Source organism: Pinus tabuliformis, chromosome 2_2, assembly GCF_031772625.1.
Source record: "Pinus tabuliformis cultivar Carrire ecotype Pingquan chromosome 2_2, CPIR1, whole genome shotgun sequence".
NCBI lineage: Eukaryota > Viridiplantae > Streptophyta > Pinopsida > Pinales > Pinaceae > Pinus > Pinus tabuliformis.
The window spans coordinates 75,119,549-75,143,189 of record NC_142300.1 but is presented as its reverse complement, the minus strand read 5'-3'; the positions used below and the strand labels follow the sequence as shown (position 1 = coordinate 75,143,189).

The window sequence follows — 23,641 nt, the reverse complement described above, 5'->3', positions numbered from 1 at the left end:
TTAAGAAATATGCTTGCATAATCTCAACTTTGCCCTTCTTAATTTCCTTCAGCTTATTTCTAAGAAACAAGGCTTGATTTGCATCATTAACTTTAAATAAACTCACCAGTCTATCACAGATTTCCTTGGAGGTGTTCAGCTCAGAAACATAGGCCACCAAGTGTTTGTCGATAGAGTCCCGAATGATCTTCTTTGCTTTGACTTCTCCCTTGGTCCATTTGTTCCTAGCAACAGCAAATGCATTTGATGGAGGCTCAACAATTCCGCCTCTCACATGGTCCAACACTTCCTGTTCTTCTAATGTTAGATCAAGAGACATCTTCCATCCGTGATAGTCAGACTTCTCACGGAGTTTGTCTTCAGCAGGGAAGTGTGTTGAGGACTCCATGATTTCTTTTAGATAGCCTTGCCAACCTTCTCTTTGGTGATTGCTCTTGCTCTTGCTTGGGCTTTGTCTTCAACTCAGCGCTGATACCATGTTAAATTATGGTATGTTCTAGGCTTAGAGCAGTTTACTTATCTTCCTTATTATATCCACAGATTAGCAATCACATGTACATTAAGTAAAGTGTAGATAGAACATTTAAACGATCAACAGAAAACAAGCCAAGACAAGAGACACAAGATGTGGCGGCTAGCCAGGGACAAACCCCAATATGGGAAAACCCTTTGATCAAATCTTCTTTTATCTTCAATAATTCAGCAAAGAGAAATAGTACAAAGATCTGATTTATATCAGCAGCAGCAAACCCTAGATCAAATTCATCAAGTCTCCACCGGTGAGTCATTCACTGTGCACTAGTCAAAGACTTCGTCGTGCACCAGTCCAAGACTTCATCGCGCATCATTCCAAGACTTCGCCGTGCACCAGTCCAAGACTTCGCCGCGCATCAGTCCAAGACTTCATCATGCACCAGTCCAAGACTTCGCCGCACATCAATCCAAGACTTCACCATGCACCAGTCCAAGACTTCGTCGTGCACCAGTGCAAGACTTTGAATGACCTGTTTCGGCTCAGGTGAGAGAGAGAGCCTTTCTGTGCAAGAGAGAGAAGAGACTCTTTTCTTGCGCAAGAGAGAGAGAGATATGATGAGAAGTGAGTGACCAAATGAGGAGGAGTCATCCTGTATTTATATCCAAACGCTGAAGGTGAATAGATGTGTCCATTGGGCGTCTGAGCCTACATAAGTTGTTGGCTGACTTTGATAGTTTGTCAATAATCAAAATAAATTCATATCTCCATAAATACTTATCGGAATCGGATGATCTTTAGATCAATCCTACACCTCTCAACGAGAGGAATCTAGGAAAAATATTATCAACCATGAATAAGGTGACCCACATGGAGTTTGGCCCTAGTTTCCAATTTTAACAACAGGCCTTGGTTATTTGCATTTCAATAGTTGAGAAAAAAAAAATAAAGTCGCTGCCAAGTTTTAAAAGAAAATAACAATAATAATTCGAGGGACTAAAAAAGAAAAAAGAAAAAAAAAATGCAAAAAACGTCAGCACTATCTTGCACCAAAAGCCTTAACTGTAATCTCCGTCACATTTCCGGCCCTTCTCTCTTGCCCTACCCTCCCCATCTACATTCCCTGCGTCCGAACACCAACACGCCTGACGTCCACGTTCTTCCACAACCATTTTCGTTGGGCCACCGCACTATAGCCACCCGTCAACCACAAACATACTGCATTCAACAACGTCTTCAACCGCATTAGATAGCCCCTGTACCCACAGTCAACAGCCCTTGTGCCACCATCACACTGTCCGACCACCGCCTGCTACATCTGCGTCCACCTCTTACCCCACGACAAATTCATCTGCACTAGTCCACATCCTCCCTACACCCGCCATCTACCACTACTCCTTCGATGTTGCACACTGCTACACTTTGCTGCTAGCAGACCACCCCGCAGCAACCGACCCACATCCTCGTTCACATGTCCCTGTTCATCCATCCACTTTAATCGACGTGGTCAACCCTATGAAACATCGTGACTGTCCGGGAACCCACTCAAAAGCATTTATGCAAAAATCATGCATTTTGTTTTATGCGTTTGTCCTTTTTTTGAAACTATATTATAAAAACTTTAATACAGTTTTAATAAATTCATTTAATATGTAAAATATATATATATATACCCAAATACAAAGGATTTATTAAATATATATATATATATAAACAAAATTATATTAAAAAAAGGAAAGAAAGAATTAAAAAAATTATATATATATATATATAAGCAAAAATAAAAAAGAGGGTGAAAAGGTAATAAAGGGATATTTTTAAAAGCTCAAGTTGACATATTATTGACGTAAAAATATCAACACAAAATGGAGTTTAAATCAAAGATAAAAGAAGGAAGATTTCCAAAAACCTTAATCGGTTATGCTAAAATACTATTTAAAATTAAAGGAACTCTCACAGGAAAAGATGTCACTATTGCTATCTCTCCTGCCGAAGATAAAATTATATAACGCCTAAAATCGCAAACCAATTAGTAGTTTCGGAGTCAAATATAATCGAAAAATTAGACTATTTGAAAAATAAACAGTACGAAATAGCTGATTTACAGTTAAACATTGGCAATTATACATTTATATCGCAATTCTCAGTTCAATCCCTATGGACTGACCCAAGTGACATTATTCTGGGATCCCCATGGATGGAAACCCTAGGCTCCTTCATCCTGAATATGAAAAATAAGTTTTTGACATTTTCATACAAAAAGAAAAAAACAACATTTCAAGATGTTACATTGAAGCCAAATTCAGTAACACCAGATGACTTACAAGGTATTTCAAAAGTAATTTTTCAAGAAGGTAAAAAAGTTCTACAAAATATGCAAGGAGAAGTTGGCAAGATCACTACTGACAAAAATGAGGAAGTTTCTCGGCTTAAAGCCCATATTGAAAAATTACTTATGCAAATTAAGAAAATTAAGAAGGATAAGAAGTCATTAGAAAACAAGGTACAACAACTTATCGAAAAGGAAGCATCAAATGTAGGAATTCAAGTTGACGAAAAAACAACAGATACCGATCCAGTGAATGTCACAACTCAGAAAGAAGACAAGCAAGTTGAAGAAAATACAAACTTAGATGTTGCAGTTCAGACAATGAACATCCCAAGTGAATGTTCCGTAACCAATTCAACAACATCTTCGCCAAAAGAAAATCAAAAAATTGCCACACACCCAATAAGGGAAAGTCAAACCAAAAAAGTTCCATATCGACATCTGAATCACGAAAGTAGACAACTCAATCAAGTTACATATCAGGACCATTCAAAACAAAAACAACAAACTGATGTTCCAGAGAATAGTGATGTAACCTTAATCCATCCCTATGATGACAAGTCGTTTCAAAATTCCAGTGATCAAAATATTATACAGAAGACTAATCTACGATGCTCTGATCCTTTCTTAGTGCAACAGTTTTGTTTGTCACTTAGAGGATCATATCAACATGTATCGACAAAGATGATAGTTCCAAGATGGAAAGACATTCGAAGCCGAAAAAGAGATCATCCTTTTTCATTAACAAGCTTTGAGGACAAAACTTTCTGAGGAGGAAGGCAATGTTATGATTCATGAATAAATATATAGGGAATAATGTAAAATAATGTAAATGATAATAATCATAAATAATGATTAGTTAATTAGTAATTAGGTTGAAGAGACATGTCTAAATGAGACATGACTCTCCATGAAGAGACACCTGCTTGGTATATAAACAAGCCTCTCGTACTCGTTGTAAAATCATTCTTATTCATACATTTAATATAATATTTGTATCTTTGTGGATATCTTTATATTCCAAGTCTTTTGGAGTAATTATTTTGAAGAAGGAACTTGTTCACTTCAACACTTCACATCAATTTGTCAACAATTAAACTCGGAGTATCTTCACTTGACTAAAGTGCATGCATTCTCTCTCCACTTCATCATCAGTTAGACAAAAGGTTTCTTCACTTAGCTCATGCACATGTAGTACATTATCACCATTAGTTAACTAAAGCACATGGGGTGAAAGTCTCCACTGGTCTAGTTTGCATGTTTTACTTCACTCGAAAACTCTCCTAGTCAACAAAGCACGTGACTATTCTCCCTCTACTCTCTCCTCAATTCACTAATATGCATAGCAAGTTAACCAAAGCATATTGCCACAAGACTTTAGTCCATAGTCAGTCTGACTAATGATATCTCCACTTGGATCATGCACTCAGCTCAATCTATCATCTAGTTAGCCAACAATGTCTTCAGTTCAACAAAGTGCATGAAGGTGAGACTAGACTCAACTAATCAATGTGCATTGGCTCATTGCATGGCAAATTCAACCTCAGTTTTGATAAAAGGAGGAGGTTTCTCTTGTGATGCTTGGATTTTCTTCAACAAGAGCATATATCTCTCTCTCATTCTCTTCTATTCTATTCAGGCTTCTATACTTTGTGCAGGGATCATCATTGTACCAGTTCTATACTCTGTCTCTACGGTGCAATCAACCTTTTGGCTAATGCAGAATAAAACATGAGTCATGACTATGCTTCTTTTTGGCTCTTGAAGTTTATTGGTATTTTGTTGTTTCTTGGTGCAATGTATCGGATCTCTGTTATGAATAAATATATAGGAAATAATGTAAAAAAATGTAAATGATAATAATCATTCATAACAATGTCAGTTTAGCCTTGTACCCTGATAAGATATATAATTTTTAAGAGTTTTCTTCTCCTTTTCTTCTCATCATTTTTATACTGAGTAATCAAAAATTTCCACCAAACAAATTCAAAACTATTTTCATAACCCCTTCAGCTGTTTAATCACATGCCAGAGAATATATTGTGTGCTGTCATATGAATTTTATGTGTAGATTTCAGGAGTAATTGCAGTACATGAACAGTTAGGGACACCCCCATGAAGTTGGCAATCCCCAACCCAAAGAGCAGATTTTCTGGTGACACATCGGGCAGGTTTTCCTAAATAAAACACTAAATTCCACTGCAGATTTGTGAAGTTATTTCGTCTTTTTAGATTGCAGAAATTCGTGCTAACAAGTCTACAACAGCAGCATCAAAAGGATACTATCTATGCTACTACAAGGGTTTGAAGCATAGTTTTAAAACTCCAACTCGGATTCGGAACTGGCCAAGGTTGACTCCGACTCCGACTCCGTATCGACTCAGCCTAGTTGATCTCAATGACTAGATCGTTGTAAAAAATACATTAAATATTTATTTTTTATGAAAAAAACATATTTTTAAAGATTTTCATTCATGTTTCCAAACTCAAAACATTAAAATATAGAAAGAAGAGACCATATTATCAAAGTATGCTCATGAATATATCTATTATATCAAAATGGCACCCAGTGCATTCTCCAATACATGTAATATATAGAGATCAGAACAAAAACACATAACCAAGGAGGCTCTAAATGGCCTCTACAACAAGACATCACTAGTCACTACTGCTAAACAAGGCAAGATAATCTGGCTCAGACTTTGAATCAAAGTCAGACAGGGAAACCCATGGCTCCTCCTCACTACTGCTCTAAAAACCAACTACAACTCTTCACAAACTCCTCACAAATGCCCACACAAATGCAATGAGATAGTTGTGAGTAAATGTGAGGGGGTTGGGTCACTTTTATAGGCTTGGGAGAGGGGTAGAGACATTAAGAAAAAAACAAAAAATTAATGGCCGCAATGTACACCATCTAGATAGAAATTTGATTCCTTGACTCTTTCACCTGCCATTAGGGCATCAAATATACCACTTTTCAAAACTAGGGTTTTGAGTCTTGACTCTTGATATTTGACATTCATGACAGATGGGTGATGATATGAACCATTCTTGATAATTGATTTTTGACCATCTTCAGTATTAGCTATGTTTTATCAATTGGTTTTCTAAATTTCATTCAATGCAAATGCATTATATTGAATGTGATCTTTCATGTATAGTGTAAAAATAAATTTATTTTTCTTGAAAATCTATATTTTATACTTGTCATGCTGCTGAGTCTTTGTCAAGTCCTTGGCCAGAACGAATCACATCCAAAGTTGAGTTCAGTACCAATGATCCCAAGCAGGAAAACACTATAAAAGTGAAGAAGTTTCCACCAATAACCAATAAAAGATGCATTCAATAAATCACATTTGCATTAACATAAAACTGAAATCCAAGATATTTGCATTTCTATTTCCATTTTTTCCAGAAAGCCATGAACCAAAGAATGCAGGATGAATCATAGCATTAGGCAAATAAAATGAACACAGCAAAACAAGAAAAATAGCTTGCATTAAACATTAAACGATGGAAAAGGAAGAATTATATTGCTCAATGTTTCAAAAAAACTCTTGAATAAGCTTGAGTACAACTACAAACTGGACCATTTTGACTCTCATAAATCTTAAGCATCTCAAAGGAATACATCTTTCCTGACTATTTCTAACAACACAAAAATACTGTCTTCATGGATTGAATAAATATACAAAATGAATAATGTCATAACATATACAGAAACGTCCTCCATTTCAAGCTACGATGCCCTTAACAATCCAGAAATATTTGAAATCTATATGCTGCAACATTTACCTCTGTCCAGAATGATGCAATCATTGTAATAAACATCATAACGTGTCAGCCATCCAGCCGTTCCATGGCCACCAAATACTAAGAGCTGTATGGAAAGTAGAGCTACAATTATAATCAGGTGACAAAACAGAATTAATGCTGCATTCAGAATTTTTGTTACCTTCTATTTGCACACTTTGAAGTATCCTTTGCATTGTGTGATTAATTAGAAGATAAAAAGGTTTTAGAATAATTTATTACATGAAAATCTGTGAATTACAACCAAACTTATGGAAAGGGAAATCACAATACTAATATATTACAATCTGATATACTCTTCCCACTACACACACACACACTCAAAACTCTGATATAAAACAAATTAACTTATAAGAAAGCAACAGTCTCAGTGTTACTTGGGAGCGGGAGTGAAAGCGGGGAGTGGGAGCGAAAACGGGTGCGGGAGCGACATTTTCAAAAGCTCCCGGTTTGGGAGCGAATCCCAGAGCGTTTTATATATATATATATATATATATATATATATATATATATATATATTATACATATATGTCAACAAAAACATGTAGAATGATGAATTAGATATAAAAAACATTAAAAATAAATAAAAAAAATAGATTGAACCATATAACAACAATCATCTAGAAGTTATAATCTTCATCAACCATGTCCACAAGTTAGTAACATAGTAACATACAACATATTGAGTCATGATTCATCAATCTTAAAGCTTCAAGCTTTCAAAATTCAATATATAACATTTATCATCATTGATCACCAAAGTTGTACTTGTAAGCTAAGTGTAACCATTACAACAAAACAATCGTCTAGAAATTATAATCTTCATCAACCATGTCCACAAGTTATTAACATAGTAACATACAAGATATTGAGTCATGATTCATCAATCTTAAAGCTTCAAGCTTTCAAAATTCAATATATAACATTTATCATCATTGATCACCAAAGTTGTACTTGTAAGCTAAGTGTAACCATTACAACAAATAATATCTAACATGAAATGAAATGTTATAAAATGAAATGAAACAACTTTCAACTTTCATGAAACATCATATTCATAATTCATTACTACTGAGTTATAATTGCCAACTTCAAGCTTAAATTGTCATATATTGTTTAAAAAAATATCATAATAAATATGAAAGAGTCAATAGTTATAACAACTACTAGAAACTAGAAAAGACAAGTAAATCTATTATCTATTGCTTATGCTTGGGCCTCTTGCCACAACGAGAAATTTCTAATTTTTTAGTCTTGTTGGAAAATCAAGATCTTTATCATTAATATCACCCTCTAAGCATTAATATCCAGAGGTATCTTTGTCATTACATCTGTATCTGTATAGGGATCTTTGTCATTAATATCACCCTCTAAGCATTAACATAAGATAGAAAAAGCATAACATGTCAAGTCAAGATTTTGTTTGAGTGATGCGTACATTTTTATGAGGGTCATGATAGAGGAGTTTGACAACCAATGTCACTAACATCAAGGTACATAGAGGGATTGGTGCTCTTGATTAAATACGAGTTCCATACCCTAATACATGACAAAATTCAATGGAAACAATGCAATCCTGAAATCCTAAAAAACTGATAAGTCTGCTGGATTTTGAATGAAATCTAAAATTCTACTTTTTGCATATGAAATCCAATGAGGTCGGAACCACTCTCAAACATCCTGAGTCATTTCATGGTAATGTTAAAAATTTAAGTAAAAGGATTCATCCTTTTACTTTAAGAATTTAACATTACCATGAATCGCATATCAACACTAGGGCCATAGACTTGATCATTAAGTTGCCCCACTAAAAACTTATTTGTTTCTTTGAAAAACAATTGCATTTGCAACATCATTGCAAAAAAAATTTGCAAAAAAGGCAAAACGCTCCCAAAAAGGCAGGGAGCGATTTTTTTTTTAGGGAGCACGCTCCCAAAATCTCTCCCTTTTCGGGAGCGATTTCGGGAGCGCACTCCTGACCCACTCCCAAGTCGCTCCCGCCCGGAGCGCAGATTGGGAGCAGGATCGAAGAGGGGAGGCGCTCCCCCGCAACTATGAACAGTCTTATAGAGGAGAATTCACTAAGGATTAACATATCCAAGATAATATTAGCTTTCACACTACAGGATCCTGCAATAGCATAATTACAAGTTCCTTCTATGTCTGCAATACAGTAGTAGTTACAGAAATTGCAAAAGAGAACGCTAATTATTGACCCCCATTTTATTACAGAAAGTTGGTTAGCATAAGAATAACACAATTACACAAGAAATGGATCTAATCCACATTTTGAGAAATCTGATTATCAGGTTTTAAGCCTTCATTTGGAAGGTAGTATATTTGGAATCTAATCCACAAGTGTCAAGGATTTTGAGGCAAACTTTTGGAAATTATAGGTTAATGCAGTTTAAAGCACAAGCTGATTTGAGTTTTAGACTGGAGGTAAATGGCCTTTCTGAAATGGGATCAAGCAACGTTGCCCCTATCATCTACACTATCTGTGTTATGAAACCAGCTCAAGAAAACATAGAAAAGATAGATCAACGCCTTAGAATTCAGCCTCTTCGAGGGGGCAACCTCCTTTACATTACATAAATGAACAATTCTTGGATGATACAAATGACAAAACCTCCTTTCTATATATAGGAGTCTAAGGAGTCACAATATAATCCAGCCGACCTAACAATAATAATATAAAGCCACGAAAATAACAATAGAGGGATTCTATGGGGCACAGAAATAATAATATGGGGGTAATAGGGGCACAACAATATAAATAAGGGGTATATATACAATAGTAATGGGGTAACCACTAGTATTATAGGGACCCAACATGCCCCTCTCCTTCAAAAAAGTGTTCTCCTCAACGCTTGAGTAGTTCTGGATAATTCTGCATAAAATTCTCATCCTCCCATGTGGAATCTTCAGCGGATAAGTTCTTCCACTTGATAAGATACTCTAAAATTGATCGATTTCGTAGCTGTCGAGTTCTTGTTTCTATGACTGCTTCCGGTTCCAATATAATTTTTCCTTCCTCGTCAAGTTCTGGCAATATTGTTTGAACTGGGAGCTTGTCGCCTATAACCTTCTTTAAACATGAAACATGGAAAACTGGGTGAAATCGAGAAGCTGCAGGAAGCTCCAATTTGTATGCCATAGTACCAATCTTTTCCAACACCTTGTACGGACCATAATACTTTGGTGATAATTTATTATCCTTCTTAGCTTGCTTTAGGGACATTTGCTTATATGGTTGTAGCCGCAGGAATACCCAATCACCTACATCAAAACTTCTTTCACTGCGATGTTGATCTGCCTGTTGTTTCATTCTATTTTGTGCCAACACGAGGTTATCCTTTAAGAGTTGGAGGACTTGTTGTTGATGTTCGATGTGATGTTCCACTGCTTGAACCTTAGAATTTTCTCTTAAATATGATGTGATTGATGGTGGTTGGTACCCATAAAGTGCCATAAATGGGGTCATTTTTGTTGCTGTATGGAAGGAAGTGTTATACCACCATTTAGCCAGAGGCAACCATTTGACCCATTGTGTCTGTTTATCAGATACAAAGCAACGAAGATATCCTTCCAAACATTTGTTTACTATCTCAGTTTGCCCATCAGATTGAGGATGATAAGATGAGCTATGAGCTAACTGAGTACCCAGACAAGAAAATAATTATGTCCAAAAATTTCCAGTGAAAATGGGATCTCTGTCACTTACAATAATCTTTGGGTTTCCATGTAGCTTTTGAACTGTTTCCATAAATGCAGTAGAAACTGTATTGGCTTTAAATGGATGTGATAATGCACAAAAGTGTGCATACTTGGTAAGTCTGTCAACTACCACCATGATGACACTCTTTCCCTCAGACTTGGGTAAACCTGTGATAAAATCCATTGAAACCTCCTCCCAACGTTGGCTTGGAATGGATAAAGGTTGTAATAGACCCGGTGTCTTAATTGTTTCAACTTTATTTTGTTGGCAAACCAAACATTCCGCCACAAACTTTTGAATATCTGATTTAAGGCCATCCCAAAAAAATTCCTTCTTAACCCTGTGGTAAGTTTTTAAAAATCCTGAGTGCCCTCCTAAGGGAGAAGTGTGCAATTCCATAAGAATCTTTTGTTTTAGCTGGGAATTCTTACAGAGGTATAAGCGATCTTTGTACCATAACGAATCATTTTGCCAGCTAAATGTATCAGAAGTACTGGAATCTTGTTGTAGCTTTCGAATAAGTGCCCACACTTCTTCGTCATTCTTCCATTCCTCCTTTGCTTCGTTTATCCAATCTGGTTGGATAATAGAAATGGCACACAACAATGCTTCCATATCCTCATCCTTTCTTGAGAGTGCATCTGCCACCACATTTTGCTTCCCTTTTTTGTAGATGATTTCAAAGTCATAACCCAACATCTTTGTGACCCACTTTTGTTGCTCTTCAGAGGATAATCTTTGTTCTAAAAAGTATTTAAAGCTATCATGATCCGTTTTTACCTTGAAGTGTCTTCCCATTAGGTAGGGTCGCCATTTCTTAAGTGCATGGAGTATTGCCAACATTTCCTTCTCATAAATAGCTTTGCTTAAAAACTTTCCCTTGATTGGACGACTTTCAAAAGCAATGGGTCTTTCATCTTGCATTAGAACAGCACCAATTCCATTTCCTGAAGCATCACATTCCACAATAAAGGTTTTTGTGAAGTCCGGTGTAGCTAAGACCGGTGCTTGGCACATTGCCTCTTTAAGATGTTTAAAGGCCTTTGTTGCTTCCGGAGTCCATGAAAATGAATCTTTCTTCAATAATGTTGTTAGAGGTGCTGCTATTCTCCCATAATTCTTAACGAACTTGCGATAATACCCTGTCAACCCAAGAAATCCTCGCAGATGCTTTATGGATGTGGGGATTTTCCATTCCTTAATGGCTTTAATTTTGCTAGGGTCTACCTTAACTCCTTCATGAGATACAATATGACCCAAATATTCCACCTCCTGGACTCCAAAGAAACATTTGGATCTTTTTGCATATAATTGTTTCTCCTCCAATAGTTGTAGCACCTTGTCAACATGTTCAACATGATCCTTCCAAGACTTGCTGTAGATTAGTATATCATCAAAAAATACCAACACAAATTTTCTAAGGAATGGTTTGAAAATTGAATTCATCAAACCTTGAAATGTTGAAGGTGCATTGGTAAGGCCAAAAGGCATGACCAAAAATTCATAATGACCCTCATGAGTTCTAAATGCCGTTTTCGAAATGTCTTCAATCTTCATTCTGATTTGATGATATCCCGAACGAAGATCCAACTTGGTGAAGTAAATTGATCCATGCAATTCATCCAGTAATTCATCAATGACAGGAATGGGGAACTTATCTTTAATAGTGAGCTTGTTGAGCTCCCTATAATCTGGACACATGCGCCATGATCCATCCTTCTTGTGCACCAATACTACTGGAGCTGAGAAAGAACTTTGACTCGGTTGAATTATACCAGCCTCTAGCATTTCTGCAACCATACGTTCAATTTCACTTTTTTGGACATATGGATATCTGTACGGCCTGATGTTTGGAGGAACACTTCCTGGAATCAGATGAATAGCATGATCATGATCACGCATAGGTGGGAGACCTTTGGGAGCCTCAAATACCTTGGAATGATTGTCCAGGACTTTTTGGAGATCTAGAGAAATAGATGATTCCAATGTGGAAACATCTAGCGAACATAATTGTGCAATTACACCTCTTTGCTCCTTTTTTTGGAGATCTGGAGAAATAGATGATTCCAATGTGGAAACATCTAGCAAACATAATTGTGCAATTACACCTCTTTGCTCCTTTTTTAGAAGCTTTGTCATGCCATTAGAGCTGATTATCTTTCCTGGTTTCCCTGCAATACCCCTTAATTCAACTTCCTTTCCTTCCACAGAAAATTTCATGAAAAGTTCTTGAAAATTAAAAGCTATTGTACCCAAGGATTGTAGCCATTGGACTCCTAGTACAACATCAGCACCTCCCATTGGAATGGAAAGCATTGGGCTAGTCAATACATATTCTCCCATGGATAGCTTGATATTATGGCACTTTCCAGAACAATTTATTGTTCCTCCATTTGCAATCATCACTTGACACTCTGGTGCTGGATATAGGAAGCAATTCAATTCTTTTGCTACCCTACAATGAATAAAATTGTGGGTGCTTCCTGAATCAATCAACACTATTACCTTTTTCTTCTTGATTTGTCCTTCTATCTTGATGGTTTGAGGAGTGGTAATTCCCGCCAATGCATTACAAGATATGGTCGGATTTATTTGTTCTTCATCTAGGCTTTGTTCCTGGAATATATTCTCTTCTTTTGACCTTTCTTGCTCCTTTTCTTCTTCCTCTTCACAATCTATGTAGAATAATTTCTTCTCAGCACACTTATGACCTTTTGTGTATTTGCTATCACAATTGTAACAAAGCCCTTTTGCTCTTTTTTCTTCCAATTGTTGTGGTGTCAACCTTGTAGGTTGTGGAAGACTATGGGCAACAACACTTCCATCTTTATAGTTGTGAATGGTATGCTTCCTAGTTGCCATAATTTTGATTTCCATTTTTCTTGCTAACCTGAATGCCTTCTCTAATGAATCAGGTTCCCAAAGGCGCACATCATGTTGGATATTATCCTTTAAAGACCCTATGAACACATCAATCCTATGCTCCTCTGGAATATCTTTTACCCTTATGTTCAATTTTTGGAACTCCTCAATGTGCTCCATTATTGAACCCTTTTGTTTGAGACTTATCAATTGGCTAAAAAAAGTGTTGCTTTTTGTATCCTCATAATGTGCTATCAATTCTTCCGTAAAAATTGCCCAAGTGATAAATTGTTTACGAGAACAAAGCCATTGATACCATACAAACTGATTTGGTTCCAAATATAAAGTTGCCATACGTACCTTTTGTGTGTTTTGCACATTATTGAGATCGAAGAATTGCTCCATCTGTAATATCCATGTGGCGGGATCCTTGCCATCAAACTTCCTCATATCGATTTTTGGAATGTGGTGATTCTTCGATCCAACATTAGCGTCTATGGAATCATGATTAACATTTCTTTTGTTCTCATCATGAGTTTCCTTTACTACCTTTTCACCATTAGTAAGTATTTCTTGTAGAAAATTAGTCAAATCTGTCTTCAAATCTGCCATGCCTGTCTTCAAATTTGTGTCCAAATCTATCTTCAAATTGTCCATCTTAGCTTCCATGCCATTCATCTTAGCTTCCACGCCATTTATCTTAGCTTCCACGCCATTTATCTTAGCATCTGTTAACTTTTGTGAGCGTGACATTTGTTGCACTTGTTCTTGTAATTTTGATATATCATGTAGCATTTCTTCCTCTTCTTCATGAGTCATGCTAGAGCTTTCAGGTTCCTTACTAGGTGTTTGCATTTTCTTTCCTCGGAGCATCAGTTACCGATAATAATGCTCTACTATGCCCTTTGAATTCCTTCAAAATAAATTTTCAAACCACGCTTAAGCAAAAATTTAAAAAAATCTACACACCTTTTTTCACTTTGTAGGAGCTCGATATTGCCTCTGATGTATCTCTGTACTTTCCAGTCATCTAGTTATGAACTTGTGACCTGTAGTAGCTCTCTGTGTCCTCTTTCCAATGCCACAAGTCTGACCCAAATTGGATTCTCCAAGGAAGAGTTATGCGAAATCTCCCACAGTGACTTGATTATAGACTAGTTCAGTAGAGCTAACTTGTACGACGTGCCGCGAGTCACTGTTTCAACCTTTGGATCTAAAAAACACCCACAAGAAACTACAGTCCGTCCTCTTTCTGTACCTTTTTACGAAATTTCAATCCGATCCTCAGAGAGAAAGTTATGACGATTTTCCCCAGGTCACCTGTTTTGAATGTAATTCAGGAGTCTGCAAAAAGACCAACTTCCTCAGATCATATCTCCAAAAATATCGCGCGAAAAGCTCTGAAATTCGGACCCAAGGTTCAGCGCCAATTCTTCTCAAATGGGTTTTTTTTGCGACTTCTGAAACGTCACAGAAAAAAAGTCATAGCGAAAATGCCACGATGACCTGTTTGGAGTAGCGAAACCCTAGAATCCAAAGCTCTGATACCAAATGTTATGAAACCAGCTCAAGAAAAGATAGAAAAGATAGATCAACGGCTTAGAATTCAGCCTCTTCGAGGGGGCAACCTCCTTTACATTACATAAATGAACAATTCTTGGATGATACAAATGACAAAACCTCCTTTCTATATATAGGACTCTAAGGAGTCACAATATAATCCAGCCGACCTAACAATAATAATATAAAGCCACAAAAATAACAATAGAGGGATTCTATGGGGCACAGAAATAATAATATGGGGGTAATAGGGGCACAACAATATAAATAAGGGGTATAACTACAATAGTAATGGGGTAATCACTAGTATTATAGGGACCCAACAATCTGGGATCTACATCAGGAAACCAAAACGGTATCTCAAAGAGAATATTCAAGATGATGATGTCAGCACTCTACAACATGGCCAGATTGTAATTATCTTTTTCACAAATGATATGGTCCTCTTTGCCTCCTTACCCAAGGGCCTTCGGAGATAAATGGATTTACATTCTAGCTTTTGTTATCTTAAGTGGATGGTGGCAAACCTTACGAAGACTACAGTCATGATGTTTAATATCTCCAAGAAATTTGTAGAGAATTTCCAATTCTATTTTCAAGCTGAGGTTGAGATCACTACAACTTACACAAATTTGGGGGTTCAGTTCACAAGCTCCAATTTCAATTTGAGGCTTGTTCCCAAGTGCTGACTTAGTAAGGGGTATGCATCCCTTGCCATGCCAGCATGCCAATATTTCCATTCACGCTTTTGGGACATCCTAACAAAGCTCTTCTTCTTTGAGACTATTACCACAAGGACTATCAGCCTGGGCAAGGTCATGGTCAAGGTGCTAGGGGGTAAGCACATATGAAATATTTCACTACTAGTTAGAATTTTTTTTCCTAGCTGTTCATGTTAGTATACTTTGGGATCAGAATTTGGCAGATGAAAGAATCTCTAAATCAAGTGGTTTTGGAGTTGTTTCAACTTTCCAATGGTGTCATTGTTGGGTTAAGAAAGGCACTTTGTTTGAGGTTGTTTAGAATGTTCTGTAGACCTTTTCCAGAGATCTTATCCATTAATCAATGTGCCCAAGATTTGGGTTCCATTTACAGATTTTTATTGCAGGAACTATTGGCAGCAGATCCAAGACTATTAACTGGTGGCATCACTACTCCTTGTGCCTATGGAACCATGGTTTCAAATCAGCCTTTGGCTAATTATTTCAGGATGTGAAATTTTCCTTAAATTGCAGCAACTGGAATTAATCCAACTGATAAATTATGCAGTTTATTTTGTTACAGAAAAATAATGAATTAATCACACTGCAATTCTTCACAAATAAAAAAGTTGCTTAAATAAACTGAAACTGAGAAATATAGATGCACACGCATAAAAAATTGAAACAGTTATTTTTGGACATTTGTCCCCAAAAAAACCCAATGCAGGAAAACCGGTGGAGCAGATGAGGGTTTTATTATTGTGCAGTTGTGAAATTCTGAGTACAATCTATGGATGCCCAAACTAGCAATACAATCTCAGAGAAATACTAGCAAAATCAACTGAGAGAAATTTATCCTCCTCCACAAGCAATCCTGGCTCAGTTTGGCCACTTGAACTGGCTAACTCAGACCCTTCTGTGCAGCTTGCGTGCAAGCCATGAGCAGTCACTCACATGCTTTGCCCAGATCTGCCACGAATTTGCCTCTAACTAATTGCTGTTGCTCTGGAAAGAATTCTCCTGCCCTCTGGAAAATTATTTCGGCCTCCAACAATTGAATCCTTCTCCTGCTCAGCCAAATCGAGCTGCCCTCTTGAGGCTACTGCGCAGTTCCTTGCACAGCCTCCTAGAGAAATAACTCGGCCTCCTCTCCTGACTCTCCGGAACTGGAAACTTCCTCTGGAATCACTCTATCTTCCCCTCTGCATCCCTTCTGGCTCGAACTCTCTTCTCTTGCTCAACCTCTTGAAGCTGGAGAGCTCGATCTGCCATGGAACTCGCACTATTGGCTTCTCTCTCATCCATCTATCTCCAACCCCATCGACCTCCTCCCGTAATCTCTCGTTGGCTCACCAATGGCCATGATTAAGTCTTCATCAACAACTAAGATCATCTCTGAGTCAATCCATGTGAGTTTCTAGAGAATCCTCACCTTTCTCAATTAATTCTCATTAATTAATCAATTTCCCTAAGTTACACTTAGGCAGTTTCAATTATCGAACAATTAATTTAATTGAGTTGTCTCTAGGTAGAATTTCCAGAAATGATTTATGGGTTATGTGTTAGTTTTTGTAGCATCGGATGTGCTCTAGCCACGAAATTTAGTGGAGAGGCTAAAATACATGAGATCTCCAAAACCCGAAAATCATTTCTGGAAATTCCACCTAGCAATGTCTCAATTAGATTATTAGCCGATTTTTAAATATCTCCTAATTATAAACTTAGGGAATATGGTTAATTAATCAGTATTAATTGAGATAAGGTGAGAATCATCTAGAAACTCACACGAATCGATCTAGAAAAGATTTGAGCCATTGACTTAAGATTTAATCTTGGTCGTTGGAGTCCCAACAAGAAGATATAAGAAAAGATCAATGTGGTGATGGAGGATACACCAGTGCAGATACTCAGTTGCCCAGGCAATTCGATTTTCTCAGGGGCAGAGGTTCAGTAGGGAAGATATAGCTACAGGGTGAGTAGCAGGTGGCAAAGGGAGTAGCAGCATTCCAAGTGGAAGTATTCCAATCCCGGGAAGAGGCAGTGATAGGAAGGTCAAATTCCCCATAGGTTCTGTGCAAGCACTACGCAGACGGTGATGCAGAAGGCTTAGCGTGTGGGTGGGGAGGCAGTTCCGGTGGCAGAAATTAGCTGTGGGGTGAGAGAAAATTCTCACAATAATTTTGCCAGAATTTTCCTCATATTGGATTGTCAGTAGAGCATCTAAATTATTGTACTCAGAATCGCTGTTGAAGAATAATCATAAAACCCTCATTTGTTGCACCGGTTTTCCCACATTAGGTTTTTCCGAGGACAATTGTCCAAAAATTTCTCAGTTTCCAATATTTTAATTTCCGCAGTGTTTTTAGGGTGAAAATTGCAATTGCGATTTTATTCATTGTTTGTCGTAGCAGATAAACTGCACAATTTAATTTACTGTTAGGAGAATAATTTACAGTTGTTGCAATAGATGATATTTTCACATGGTATCAGAGGATAAATGATCAGTGGACAGTTTAGGCGAAAGGAAAGAATTTCGCTACTCAGGACGAGCAGCAAAACGAAATTCTTGAGGTAGCACAGTCCATTGCCATGCAGGCTGAGTTGCTTGGGGAAGTTCGGTTTTTCATTGCAGGAGATAAAAAAAGTTTGAATTTCCCAGATCAGTGATTCTAGTAGGCAGAGGGAGTAGCGACAGCTCAGATTTTCGATGAAAAAATTCCTGGTTGGATGCAAAGGGTTTTGCTACAGGGTGCAGAAGCAGAATCAATGTCGGGAGGGGAAGAGTTATAGCACACAGTTTGGCCATGGATCGATTTGATATTCAAGTAGCTTCAGATTTATCTTCCAGATTGGAGGATGAGTTTGCTTGCTTATCAGGCTCGGCTTCACAGGGTGTCTGGTATATAGACAGTGGAGCGTCAGCTCATATGACAAGGGTTAGAGAATATTTCTCTAGCTACAAGGAGGAGCAGATGGACTTCCAGATTACGATGGGAAACAGAACTAAGTGTACTCCAGTAGGGAGAGGTACCATCGATTTTCAGAGGGAGTCAAGAGCAAGCACCAGTGCTACAAGTGCACTGCATGTGCCAAGATTGGGTATGAACCTGATTTAAGTATCCGAGCTACAGGATAAAGGATATGATATCCACTTCGTAGGGAAGAGAGTATTTATTAAACACTCAAGTTGGAAGAAGGTAAGACATATGGGAGTCTGAAGCAACAGATTGTACAGGTTCCAGGTCGACTCCCCAATGGCACTAATAGGTAGTGAAAACAGCAGTGGGAAGGATCTAAATGAGTTATGGCATAGGAGAATGGGACATCTACACCATTGAGCACTCCAGATGCTCAAGGAAACAGTTACAGGGGTTCCAAAACTTGGCACAGAATATGATGATGTGCGCAGGCGATGCGTACTTGGGAAGTATGCTAAGGCAGCATTGCCAAGAAGTGACAACAGAGCAGATGGCGTGTTAGGACTTATACATTCAGATATTTGTGGCCCGATGTCCACTAGAGCTCTCAGTGGTGCCAAACACTCCATCACCTTTATTGATAACCATTCCAGGAAAACCTGGATCTACTTCTTGAAGACCAAAGATGAGGTCTTCGGTCGCTTTAAATATTTTAAGGCTCTCAATTATAGAATTGGAAGACTGTGGTGATGAGAAGAGGAACACCTACTTTGATGATAAAGAGTTGGATCCTATAAGAATGGAGGAATATAGTAGGTCATACAGGGAGGTAGTGGGGGAATATAATTCTAATGAAGTTTTCTCTCGTTTATATGATGAAGAGGAGAAGCTTCATAAGAAGAAATGTGAATATAAAGAGAACCCTACTAATGTTCTCCTCCTAAAGGCATATTACCAAAATCATGTAACAAATACCTTAGCCATTGTTCTTCAAGAGAAGAGAGAAGAAGATAGGTCGTGTTTGTCAACCAACCAAGATGAAGATGACCTTGAGGACCTCCGTGATGAGCAGGAAGATGAGTCCTCGTTGGGGCCGCAACATGGACAAGATGATTTTGAGAGCACATGTGTTAAGGAGAATAGGGCTATGGAAAGTAATGCCGAGACTGACCTTACCTTTCTCAAGGGTATCACTCCTGATGACTCTCCCTTTGAAGACCTTGAGGAAGCTGATCCCATGAGCTCCTTTGAAGATGACATTAGAGATTATTTCCGCATTGAAAAGGAGAAATGGGAGATTGTTGGGCCTCAATTTGATTGTGCTCCCATTTATGATACTGACAAAGAAGATGAGATTGAGATTGGTTTTTCCTTTTTCCCAGGCATTACTTGCGATGACATATCCATCGATACCCTTGGGAAGGAGAATTATTATTTTCCCTTGCATGAAGGAAGACAGTTGGAAGTGATTGATTCTCCTTTTAATGAAAGCACAATCTTTGATGCTTACATTGAGGAAAGCAATGAGGCCCCTACCTACCCACCTTATAATTATGTATTCAAATCACTTGAACCTTTAGATTATGGTGAAGGAAAACCTGTTGAATATGACACTTGACCCTCTCCTTTGCCTTTCCCTCTTACTCATCGCCTTGAGTCTTCCTCAAGTGAGTACCTCGTACCTTTTGGTATGATCTCGAGTGACCATGCCCCTTTTCCCCTTTTTGACTATGGTGTCAAGGAAGAACCCTTCATTGAATATACTTTATCCCATTTGACTCATCCTCAGGATTATGATCACTCTGCGACCTCCCCTCCCCAATCTGACCATCACCATGGGAGGCCTATTTGTTGCACTCCTCCTATCTCTCAACCTTTGTTCCCTTCTCATCATGACCTTGTGGCATCTACAAAGCATAATATTACAAGTAATGATTGTGATATGCAGTTCTTGAGAGCGATCTTTCATTCCATCATTATGTACTTAGAGGGAAAGCCCCGCACTTCTAGATTGACCTATCGCCCGTCTCGTAGGGCTTCCTTTTACATCGAATGGAGATTGTATTTTCCCACCACCCACCCACCTCACCCTCCATGTGATTATGTTTGCATTCGCCTTGGGTTTTGTTTCATGAGTAATCATATCGGCACGCATATGTATAGTGATATGATGATATGTTGGTTGCACTCGCTTTATGATTACACTTAGAATTGACCTTACTATATGTATGTTAGGGTAGGATGCATTGCATGCTAATTTTCACATTATAACTAACATCATATGATATTTCTCATGGTAGATTAGATGCAACTAAATTAAAATTTGCATATTTTATTTTTTGTTCATTTTATGGCCTAACATTAAGCATGTGCGATCATGAGAAATCATGAAAGCATGTTGCCCTGTCTTCTTCATCTATTATATGTGCAGGTAACAGGTCTACGGTAACTAAGAGAATATTGGGGTTCTCGTGACCTCCTGTTCGAGTAGCTTCATCCATTTCCTCGAGAGATAACGTCCCAGTGGGAGCTAGATGTTACCCACCATTTTGTGGGTGATATCCCTAGGAAAAAAATAAATTTCTCCAAGATGGTCCTCAGCCGGCAGCCCCTTACAGCCACCAACTAGCCCATTATGCCATTTCTCCACCACCTGAGCCAGCCATGTGGTCCCTCGCCCATCTGCTATGATCATATGTTTGAAGGTGGGCATCCCAAACTTAAACATATGCTTTGTCATTTGGTAATTGAGTATTGTAGTTTGCTTATCATAGACACTTCTGGGCATGGATTAATGGGTGGATTCGAAAGAAAGAATGGGCTAGGTTTGTTCTTTTGTCCCCTAGGAACCTTTTGGATATTAACCTTGGATTGTAGTCTCGTGGGATCTCTTTTACTGACCATTTGGCTTTAGATATGGTATTTCACAGGAAACCCTGATTTTGGTTGCATGGTCCAGCTCCCTCATCCGCATATATTATCCCCTTTCCGCTCATTATTACCCCATTCATCATTTCTCCCACCTGGGTCTACATTCCTCCACTGGGTTCACATAGGGTTAGCTCTCCCCTAAACCCTAAACCTTGGGTCAGGCTTGTAATGATGCCCCGGAGGTTGATGCAGCTAAAAAGAAAAGTAAAAGCATAATTGGCCACATTCAATAGGAAATGCACCACAAAATGCAAAAGATGGTCGAAACAAACACATTTAGCACGTGGGCAAAAGCCAATACATGAGCTCTACCACATCATCATAGTCGTCGCCTTGGTTCCTACAGGTTATATGAACCTCCTTCATCATATAGGAACCCATGATTGTCCCAACCCCTGGTGGGCAACGAACCACCCTACCTTAAAAGGGGGTATCCACTACTACATCTCACACATCATGTTGTTACCCCTTGAGCCCCGAGTAGTTAATTCATGAAAAATCATGAAAAGGCAAAAGGCATATAAAGAAGGGTGAAAAAATCAAGGTTGGGGCACCTCATGTACCATGATTGCTCCCTCCTATACATTATATACCCAAGTGTGGGCTTCCCTTTTATTAACTACCCTTGTATCCTAGCATGTGGTCGAAGGTTGCCCCTTCTCATCCCCTTCTCCACTCACCTCTTTATAACATACCACAACCTTTTGAAGGATGTACCTTGAGCATATTATACCCTTTAGCAGTAGAAACCACCTAATAGGATACTTGGTTAACCCCATTCGGAATTTGGAGACATTAGCATATGCCAAAGCCCATTATGGAAGGGCGGGCCATTATGAAGTCTCCACTTGCAGTCCATGGGTTGTAAGCTCTTTTACTCAATTTCCTTGATGACTTATTGTACTGGAAGGCTAGCAGACGCATTGGATCTTATGCAAGATTTTAAGTGGTCTCCATATTGGATTTGGTTTCCCTAGACGGGGTCCTAACCCTCGAGAGGGCTACATTGGCACATGTAGGGTGTGTGTTGAGAGCCATGGGCCCCCACAGCAGTAGACAACACTCCATGGATCCCCAGAGACGTTCATAGATTGCTTGAGATTCATCTATTGGACGATGAAGATGCACCTAGTTCACCTTTGCCCAGCCAACCCCATAGATGTACCATACGATTGGCAGCTAAACCAGGACTTGTAGGATGATGTGGCATCACCTACACCATCATTGGAGCCCTTACAAATGATCTACAGGCATCTTCGACTCATTTGGAGACCCATGAGGTTATTATTGTGCCCCCACACCCACTGGGAGCACCACAAGTTTATTGTTTGGAGAACGAGTGGCCAATCCCTTGTCCATCACTTTGAGGGTCCTATTCTTCATTATGGAACCTATGGACCTCATGAGGCCTCTTGGAGGGCCCTACGACATATATTCTTTATAATTTGACCTCTTAAGAGGCTTATTATTTCATTTATGAGCTAGTTTGGTGGGCTTGTCCCCAAAAGTTAGGTTATTAGCACATTATTTTATTTTTGGGGTTTATGTAGGCCTAACAGACTAATTCGAACTCCTAATTATTGTATAAATACTAGTGAGATGGGTTGATTTTCTCATCATCACTTTGGATTGGACCTCTTCTCTCTCTTGAGAATTTCGCACTTCTTCTTTGAGGATGAATTAGAGCATGGATGAATTTTGATGTTTGGATTTGGTTTATCCTATCTTGGAGCTTCTCTATTGTCAAATTGTTGATGGTTGGATATGTTCTGTTACATGTAAGTATATGCTTTTAATGTTATTCTTATTTTTACTTTTTCATATACATTGGATTGGGAATTTCGTTATTTTTAGGTCTAATTATTGCATGCATTTACTGCTTAAATTGTGGAATTTTGTCTCTATATAGCATCGCTCAATGCATGGGCCATGTAATTTTGAATGAAATTTCCCAGGAATAATTCTATCACTGAATTCATCTTGATAAGCCATCACCTTTTGCAAGTCGAAGTATAAAGTTGTAAGGTTGCTTCCCTTTGCCCTAGAAGACAAGCGAGGTAGTGTTAAGGCCTCCTTGACCAAGAAACAAGGTCCTCATTCATATTTATCTACCAAGAGGTGGTCACTCAAAAATCAACTCTTTTTCACTTTCTTCTAGGTCTAGCCAAGTTGGGTCACCTAGGGCATCACTTTCCCAAAAAAGTAGCTCTCAAAAATGTTTGATCTCCTAGCCTCTCATGCATTAGTGTGTCCTCAAGACCACCTCCAATTTTGAAGCCATTTCGACAGTGGAGTTGTGAGATCACCCAAGCGCTAGCTCTAAGATCGAACTTT

The 23,641-nt window shown here is 38.3% G+C and overlaps 1 protein-coding gene across 2 annotated transcripts in view; it reads right to left on the bottom strand.

Moving 5' to 3' along the window:
• The window catches only part of LOC149191513 (Galactose oxidase/kelch repeat superfamily protein), a 464,035-nt gene that overhangs the window by 215,512 nt on the left and 224,882 nt on the right, over positions 1 to 23,641 (bottom strand). For both annotated transcript variants that reach the window (XM_089404308.1, XM_089404307.1), the window contains exon 11: positions 6,600 to 6,684. In XM_089404308.1, coding sequence (XP_089260434.1) covers positions 6,600 to 6,684 — 85 coding nt within the window. The remainder of the gene's footprint in view (positions 1 to 6,599; positions 6,685 to 23,641) is intronic.